Below are 9490 nucleotides of genomic sequence, written 5' to 3'. Positions count from 1 at the left end.
CTCTGGTGTTGTTACTGAGGATACTAAAACTCAATAGTCTGCTAAGAATTTAACTTCTGTGGAGTCTTAAAAGTACTCTTGAATTCTGAAATTAGCAATAACATAATATTTGGTATAAAAACTGTGTTATGATCCCCAAGATCTTCTCCCAGCTGGGTCCCAGAGAGACCAAGTGAGCAAATCCTCATCCTTTTGTCCCAGGGCTGTGCCCCAAGCCTCTGGCACGTGCATTTGGGATGCTTGGCTGAGTGCAGGAGCATCCCTTGCCCTCCCTGCCAGTCCCTGGGGTCTGTTTGGGTGATACCCAGGCTGGGTGCCTCTGCAGAGCTCCTGTGCCTGGCCCCAGCCCTCTGAGCCAGCCCTGGCTCCCCGGCTGGGTCACTTTTCAGTCGCTGTCTTGGAGAAAAATCAGTTCCCCACAAAAGGCCATTATGCACAGTGGAAGGAAGCGCATTTGTGACCAAGCAGGCTGGCTGCCACAGGGAAATCTCTGTCAGTACATGCCTGAATGCCAGCACAGCACGGGGCACAGCCCTGCCACCCAGCAGGAGCCAGCCTGGCCCCGAGCAGTGCCGGGGAGGGGCAGCCACAGCCTCCCGAGAAACCTGTGCTGGGGTTGCACCACCTCTTCACTAAAGTTAGGGGCTGGTTTTGGTTGAGAATCGAGCCAGAGTGGGGCTCTCAGCCTGCAGGGGAAGGTCCCCGGGGGCAGCAGGGTTTGATGGGTTTGTCTGTCCCAGGCCACTGCCCCAGCTCAGGGAGGAGGGTGTGGGGCAGGTCCTGGGCTGCTGCATGGAAGAGCCATAAACCGAAGGGAGAAGTCTCCTATGAATTATTAACATAAACAGCTCTGCTGTTCCGTGGCTGAAGCGGAATGCCAGGAAGGGCAAATGGTGTTTCCAGCACTTTCAATGGGCAGATTCTCTGATGATCACTCAGGGATGCAAGGATGCTCCCACGGGCAGGCAGCAGTCACTCGGGACCCCGGGAATGGCTTTTCTGGTGGGAGTCTCTGCCTGGTTCTCCTCTGGGATATCCAGCTTGCCCTGGGGCTGCAGGACAGACTGCTGCTGGCTGTGGCAGGCCGTGGGTGCCACAGACACAGCCCAGCAGTGCCAGGTGTTCCTGTGGGTGCCACAGACACTGCCCAGCAGTGCCAGGTGTTCCTGTGGGTGCCACAGACACAGCCCCCAGCCCCTCTGAGCTGCCCCGGGTCTCTCCTGCCTCACCCCGAGCACCTCCAGCCCCGTGGGCGTGGGCTGGGCAGTGCTCCAGTGCTCTCACCTCGCTGCCTGGGATGGTTTGGGTAACCCCTCAGTTTTGGGTAACCCCTCGGTCACGGTGACCCCTCAGGTCAGGGTGACCCCTCGGGTCAGGGTGACCCTCAGCTCAGGGTGACCCTCAGCTCAGGGTGACCCCTCGGTCAGGGTGACCCCTCAGGTTTGGGTGACCCCTCAGCTCAGGGTGACCCCTCAGGTTTGGGTGACCCCTCAGGTCAGGGTGACCCTCAGCTCAGGGTGATCCCTCGGGTCAGGGTGACCCTCAGCTCAGGGTGACCCCTTAGGTCAGGGTGACCCATGATGGTTTGGGTAACCCCTCAGCTCAGGATGACCCCTTGGGTCAGGGTGACCCTCAGCTCAGGGTGACCCTCAGCTTAGGGTGACCCTCAGCTCAGAGTGACCCCTCGGTCAGGGTGACCCCTCGGGTCAGGGTGACCCTCAGCTCAGGGTGACCCCTCGGTCAGGGTGACCCTCAGGACGTGTCCCCAGCAGCCTCGGGGCGCTGTCCCCCCCAGCCCTGCCCAAGCTCGGCTCCATCCCAGCGCCGTTCCCGGCAGCTCCCGGCGGAGCCAGGGCCGGGTGCTGCCAGCAGAAACCTGAGATGCACAGTCTGAAAATCCCATTTATTTAATTATTTACCTCTTCCCCCCACTGCCTCTTGCCACGGGCTGGTCTTTGCTTTCCAAGCGCTGTAAATGAAAGTCTAGAAACAAATATCCCCTGGTCTGTGTGCTGCCTCACCTCTGCCAGGTCACAAACTGCCTCTGCCCTTACCTCTGGGGTAAGGAAGCCTTTGCAATTGGACTTGATGGCCTTGGAGGCCTTTTCCAGCATAAATTATTCTGTGATTTTGTGGAACGTGCCTCTGCCCTTACCTCTGGGGTAAGGAAGCCTTTGCAATTGGACTTGATGGCCTTGGAGGCCTTTTCCAACCTAAATTATTCTGTGATTTTGTGGAACCGGAGATAAAGGCACGGTCAGCTCAGATATTAAATTTGGTGTTCACACACTGCCTGAGTGTGCTCGTGTCAAACACAACCAGGCAGAGCAGGGCCCCGGACCTGCCTGACTTGGGGCATTTAAAAGTTCATGTGCTGGGGGAACACGAGGTCTTCGGGCCTGTTTTGGAATGGAAATTTGGGAAAGGCATGGAACAGCATGGTTTGCTGAAGACAGAATTCATTCGCTGGTAAGAAAATATAATTTTAATGGAATAATTTTAATGGGTAGCTGAACCATTTGCATGAAGGGCAAAGATAAATGAAGAGGAAGAAAATTAAGAGAAAGGTAAATAAATCTTAAAATAAATCAGGTGGAATCAGTGAAGTACCCATACATACCCACAGCCATCCCACAGGATGAGGAGGGAACAGGGGGAAACTGCTCTGGTGTGAAGCTGGGGCAGCTGCAGGCAGCCAGACGAGACAAGGGCATGGAAATGCAGCCCAACACAAAACTGAAAAACCCCCGTGGCAGGGAGGGCACGGCTAACAGAGGGGTTCCACGTTCGAGTGGGGCTGGACATGTTCAGCTGTTTGGGAAGGAACAGTCCCTCCACATCCTGCAAGGAAACTGAGACACAGCCACTGCCACAGGGGAAAAGGCACTTTCTGAGGGGCTGGGAGCAGGTTCATCTCTGGCTGAATTCTGGGAATGGGAGAGGGCTTGGAGTGGGTGGGAATGGGGCAGCAAGTCAGCCTGCTGCCTCTGGGACTGCACAGGTGACCCTTGTGGTGTCACCTGCGGACACACTGACCCCAAACAGCACAGAGCATGGAATGGCTTGGGTTGGACAGACCTTAAAGCTCACCCAGTGCCACCCTGCCATGGCAGGGACACCTTCCCCTGTGCCAGGCTGCTCCAGCCCCAGTGTCCAGCCTGGCCTTGGGCACTGCCAGGGATCCAGGGGCAGCCACAGCTGCTCTGGGCACCCTGCCCACCCTCCCAGGGAGCAATTCTTCTAATACCTGATCTCTGTGTACCTTCCTTCAGCCTAAAGCCATTCCCCCTTTTTCTGCCACCACATCTCCACATGCCTCCTCTGGCTTTGAAGGCTAAGCATCACTCATTTATTCACTGATTTTGATTCTCATTTGGTCTGCCTGCTTCCTCTCAAGGTTTTAAATTGCATATATTTCGCAAGCCTTTTATTACCTATTTTTAAAGACATACCACTGCCGGAAGAATCTCCTGGAAGCATGAATTAACAACACAAAAGGCAGAAGGAGTGTTTCATAATGCTCCTGGGGCGGCTCCAACACGAGTTGCTCGGTGCGGTGGTGCAGCGCCAGAAACGCTGGGGCCACACTTTTGCTGCCACTAAAAATAGTTGCAACTTCAAACCCAAATATATTTTTGTTCATTAAAAATTATGGACAAATAAGAGGATTTTTTACTCTTTAATTAAAGCAGCTACATAACCTGAGTGTAAATAAAAGGTAGCAGTGTCCCTGCAGATGTTGCAGTCAGGTTTCAGTAGTGTTTACAAAAAAAATTGAACTGAACAATATTAAAATCACAGCACACCGGAAAAATAAGCATTTTCACATCTGCCCTTGGAACACACAGTAATTCACAGCCACATGCCAAGCAACAAGTCCTGTGCCTTCAGAGTATTTGAAATTGCTGTGCCCGTGCAGTCGGGCTCCAGACACCCCCAGGAGTGCCCCATGTCCTTCCTCACCCAGAAGAGGAGGAGAGCAAGGCCAGGGAAGGTTCCTGTGCCCCTCCTGGGGCTCACAGAGCCCGGTGCCAGGGTTTGGCTGTGGGGCCTCACTGTGGAGCCCAAGCCCAGCGTGTCCCTGGGGAGCAGAGCAGAGGATGCTCTGCAGCCCTGGCACAGCCACCAGAGCAGCCCTGCAGCCCCCAGCCCCTGGGAAGGGCTCACCAGCACAGCCAGGACACCCTGCTGCCACAGCAGGGCCAGGTGCTGCTCCCACCCTGCTCAGGAGCTCATCTGTTCCGTGTTATATGAACTGGAAAATAAAACGTCCGTGTATGCAAATGTACAAACTGACAGCAGCTCACGTGTGGGTTTCATGCTGACTTCAAGTTGTGTTAAAGACATGTAAGAGTTACTGGGCATAAACAGGAAAAAGCATTAACCCACGAGCTGCAGGAAGCAAATACAGCCCATGAATGAGAATTGGCGTCGACATGGATCTGGCCAACGTTAAGCTCTAAATAACTGTTTACCTCAAACTTTGTGGTGTCTTCAGAGAATGATTTGTAGTTAGAAGATTCCCAAACATACCCAGGGGGAAAACAGGTTACAAGCACGACCACAAAATCAGAACAGGTTTAATCTCATTTGCTAGTCAAAGATTGCACAGCATGAGGGAAGGTGGAACTTCTACGTGGTGACAGTAGAGAGATAATGAGCTGGATCTTGTCCCTAGCAATCACAGCCTATAGTTGTCACTGATTATTAATTACCAGCCCAAAGGCTGGAGCTGCAGTTGCATTCTCCTCACATATTGGATGGATTAGAAACTCCAGGCGAGTGGTCTTCAACTACACCCACCCCTGAGGCTGATGGATAATCACAGGGATCACCTGGGCCCCTGTGGGTGCCGGTGGGCCGATTGCCTCCCATAAATACATCACAGAAAGGATCGGTTCAGGGCAGGTTCTGGCAGCTCCTGCCTCTGCTGGGTGCCCAGTCCCTGGCCGAGCAGTGTTCTCTCAGGTGGGACAGCCAGCTCATCGCTCTGGTGTGCTCCAGGTGAGGAGCTGTGGGGGCACAGGAGCCTGCTGGGGCTTTGCAAAGGCTCCAAGTGCCCAGCGCCAGACACAGCACGGCTGGCAAACCCAGCAGGGCTCAGCCGCAGCCCCAGCGGGACGCGGTGCTGCCTGCGGCAGCTGGGAGGGTCACCTTCCCCGGCACGGAGTGTCACCGGGCCTGGAGGGAGGTGTCACCGGTCCTGGAGCGAGGTGTCACCTCCGCCGGCACGGAGCGTCTCCGGGCCTGGAGGGAGGTGTCACCTCCGCGAGCACGGAGTGTCACCGGGCCTGGAGCGAGGTGTCACCTGGCCTGGAGGGAGGTGTCACCTCCGCCGGCATGGAGTGTCACCGGGCCTGGAGGGAGGTGTCCCCGGGCCTGGAGGGAGGTGTCACCTCTGCCGGCACGGAGTGTCCCCGGGCCTGGAGCGAGGTGTCACCTTCGCCGGCACGGAGTGTCACTGGTCCTAGAGCGAGGTGTCACCTCCCCCGGCACGGAGTGTCCCCGGGCCTGGAGGGAGGTGTCACCGGGCCTGGAGGGAGGTGTCACCTCCGCGGGCACGGAGTGTCCCCGGCTGTCCCTCCGCCGGCTCGGAGCCGCGGGTGCGGGCAGCCGCGGTTCGTGTCCCGCTCCGCGGGCGGCGGTGGCTCGGCTGCCCGGCAGGGACAGGGACAGGGACACTGGTGCCGAGCGCCCGTGCCTGCGGCTCTCCGCGGGAGCCCTGCCCGCAGCCGTGCGGGGCTCGGGGCCACCGTAGGTCCCGGCGGGGCACGGCTGTCCCGCTGTCCCCTCCGTGCCCACACGGACACTGCGCGCTGCCGGGGCTGCCCGGCACCTCCGGCCAGACGGGAATTCGTGGAACACAGCATTTCCTAACTGAACGAGAGAAACTGACCACGAAGTGTTCGGGAAAGAACAGGGTTTTCAACACAGGGCAGCGGATTCAAAGAATATCCTATTTTTATGCTCCCTCTCCGTGTAATTAATCTGCCGTTCCAAACAAGACGTGCCTCAGCTGAATGAAGCCTCAAATAATCACATAATAGGAGAAGTCATTTATTGTGAATCAGGCTCTTTCTGTGGTATATAAATAGTCTGCGCTGTTCCACAGGCTTTGTCAGTCAGGATTAATTAGCAATTGACCCTTGCTTGAGATTCCTTCACTACCTCTACATTTTTCATAGGGCTAAATGAGCTCTCCACATTGCTTTAAGAGGCTTCCTAAGCTGGAGTTTCATTTACCTCTAGGCTATAAATCAGTAGTTTAATTTATCACTAGGTTACATATCAGCAGTGAATAGTCAGGGTGGAATTGAGTTTATTATAAAGGTGTTCTGTTAGAAGACACAGTATTACAGTGATTGAAACATGCTCTTCAATTTTCCATTAATGCCCAATTCTGAATATGACCACAGAGAACCACGCTTTACAAACTTTACATTTAGCATTCTAATAAATAAGTTCAATAAATAGGGACTCTGCAGAGGAAGCCGTACATATGAACAGAAGCTGCTTAACAATGTTGTCAAAAAATAACTAGAGCTACTCTCATTTGTAACCAATCACTGGAATTGGTAAGTAAAATATGAATATTTTACTCTTATGATGCAGACCAGAGGAACAAAGATCTGTTAAAAATCACCCTTAGGATTACATCAAACTTAATTTTGTACACTAAATTCATTATTCAGAGCATGCTTTTATACCGCTTTTAGCACAAAATATTTTCAAATACATTTATTAAAAATATGAGAAACGAGTGACACTGCCCATGTAGAATTTCATCCGTGCCTGAGCACCAGCTCTTGTGTTACACAATGTTGCAGTTTGGCTAATTTTGGATGAACTATCCCACACTTGGAGAAGATCTATAGTAAAGGGCCAGATTTAGTCTGTCGTATATTGCAACATCTTGTTAATACATTAATTCATCCGTCATAGTACAAAAAAATTAATTCCCCCCAATTACTGTTATATGTATAATACATATATAAAATCCATGTATACCAACCATTTTAACAGCCACCGTTCTTGGCACACGTGTTGTGTGCAAAGCCTGCGGGAGCAGAACCTTCCTGGCAGCCAAGGCAGGTCCGTGGAGCGCGTGTTCCCTGCCGGCCTCGAGGCCCAGCTGCTCCCAGCGCGCCCACCCCGGTTCCGCGGTGCCAGCTGTGGTGCCACCCCGGTTCCGCGGTGCCAGCTGTGGTGCCAGCACTGTGCCAGCTCGGTGCCAGCTCGGTGCCAGCGCGGTGCCAGCACTGTGCCAGCTGCGGTGCCAGCGCGGTGCCAGCGCGGTGCCAGCACTGTGCCAGCGTCCCCGGCCCGCGCAGCTCAGCCAGGCCGCTCCGGCCCGTCCCTGCGGCTGGCAGCGTGCCCCTGCCCCGGGCAGCGGAGCCGTGGCCCCGCACAGCCCCGTGCCCGGGGACAGCTCCCGTGCCCCGGGGAGCCCCGGCTGCCAGCGGGGCCAGCTCTGCCGCGAACAACCATCGCATTCCCAAAGCACAACCATGCACACACCAGTAAAGCCTACCTTGAGTAAAACACCGGCACTGAAAGAGGACTGAACCATAAATGCCACCAAACTATCAAGTAATCATCAGCACTAGAAGTAGATGAAAAAAAAAATACTAAAACGGAAAATGGTAACTGCATCATGGCTTTGATTTAAATCCTTGCGTACGACAGTGAGTGAGCAGAAAGCCTGGTCTGTGACTGAGCCTCAGAAGACAAGATACTGCTCTTATTTTTATTTCCTATTTTTAAGACAGGCTGACTGAGAACATTTTCAAACGTGGGAGACTAAGTCATTAAACCAGATGCACTTGGATTGCTCTCCTCCTTTAGGGGATTTACTTCATTTTACTTTATCTGACAGAAGTCAGAAATAAATGAAACTACTGGAGGAAAGCTGAATTTTGACGCGTTATTTTCCATTAGAATTCTTCCACTGACTTTGTTAAGCTTTTCCTAAGACCAGAAAATGAGGCTTTATCTAAAAAAGAATTTGAGACTGGTAGATTTTCCCCACACACTTGTAAGCCCTACAGTCTCCCACTGCCTCAAAGCGGAGGATTTTTTCGAACCGTTCCCAAATCTTCTGCATTTGTTCACAAACTGGTATCTCCGTTCTGTTTATACTCTGATAAAATATTGAGAGTCATGTCCTCGCTTTTGGACTGCACATTGTGTTCGCTCCTTCTGGATGATTTCCGGGTGGCCCTGGAAAGCTTCCTTCGGAAGGTGTCACCTGCCAGGAAGTAAAGGATGGGGTCGACGCAGCTGTTGAGGCTGGCCAGGCCCCTCGTCACTTGGTAAGTGGCATAAACCTTATCGTTGAAGGCACACATATCTGGGGTTTGAAAATCCACCCTGGCCCTTAGATTTAAGGTCTTCATCACGTGGAAGGGAAGGTAAGACACTGCAAAGACCGTCAACACAATAATGACCAGGTAAATGGATTTTCTCCTGAGAGGAGAATTGTCCAAATCCTTGTAAATCAAAGCTTTCACGATGAGCCCATAGCAACCAAGAATCACTATGAAGGGGATGCAGAACATCAGCACGGTGGTGCACATGCTATAAATGAAGTAACTTCTCAGGTAATCGTCGGCCGTTGTGTCGTAGCACGTCGTGGTTTTATTTTTCCTTATCCCTGTTCCCGAGTAGAAGAGTATCGGAGAAATCGCGGCCACCACGAGGACCCAGACCAGGCTGCTGATGTACACGGCGTTCTTCTTCTTCAGCCTCCCCAGCGACTTCAGGGGGTGCACCACCCCCGTGTACCTGTGCACGCTGATGCAGGTCAGGAACAGGATGCTGCCGTACAGGTTCACGTGGAAGATGAACCTCTGCAGCTTGCACATGATGTCTCCGAAGATCCAGTCTGTTTTGTTGAAGTAGTAAAAGATGAGGGCGGGCAGAGTCAAGACATACAGGAAATCGGCTAGTGCCAAGTTGAACATGTAAACCGAGATGCCGCTCCAAGGCCTCATGTGGAAGACAAACATCCAGATAGCCACACTGTTGCCCAAAAACCCGGTGATGAAGACCAGAATGTAGACGGTGGGCAGGTAATAGAACTGGAAGCCGGTTTTGGTCAGGGAGCACTTGGTGGTGACGTTTCCCGCAGACCAGCCGCTGCTGGATAACAGGTTGGGCTCAGTTCCGTTCAGAGCAGCAGAGAGAAGGACTTCGGTCATGGTCCTTCCCCCAGAGTCACATAGGGCTGAGGCGAAGCAACGAAGTCTCTACAGGCACAGAAACGCATCTAAAAACACAAGAGAGCAAAGCAAGCCTAGCTGGAAGGTGAGCCCTGCCCTGCTTTTCCTCGGAGGTTTCCAAGCGGCGGCACCGGGCCCCGCTCCGCTCCCCGCCCCGCTCCCGGGGAGCCGCGCACGCCGCCGCCACCGCGTGCTGGCCCGGCCGGAGCGGGGACGGCGACAGCGGCAGGGACGGGGCGGCAGGGCCGGGGCCGAGCGGGGGCAGGGAG

General features: G+C 53.8%; 1 protein-coding gene across 1 annotated transcript; it reads right to left on the bottom strand.

Annotated features, from left to right (window-relative positions):
* Window positions 1–6302: 6302 nt before the first annotated feature.
* Window positions 6303–9419, bottom strand: P2RY1 (purinergic receptor P2Y1). The gene has a single exon (XM_041405891.1). The coding sequence runs from the start codon at window positions 9198–9200 to the stop codon at window positions 8109–8111; it is 1092 nt and encodes a 363-aa protein (XP_041261825.1). The 5' UTR covers window positions 9201–9419; the 3' UTR covers window positions 6303–8108.
* Window positions 9420–9490: the final 71 nt, after the last annotated feature.

Source organism: Onychostruthus taczanowskii, unplaced genomic scaffold (assembly GCF_017590055.1).
Source record: "Onychostruthus taczanowskii isolate IOZ18803 unplaced genomic scaffold, ASM1759005v1 scaffold24, whole genome shotgun sequence".
Lineage (NCBI taxonomy): Eukaryota > Metazoa > Chordata > Aves > Passeriformes > Passeridae > Onychostruthus > Onychostruthus taczanowskii.
This window is presented reverse-complemented; position numbering and strand designations above follow the sequence as displayed.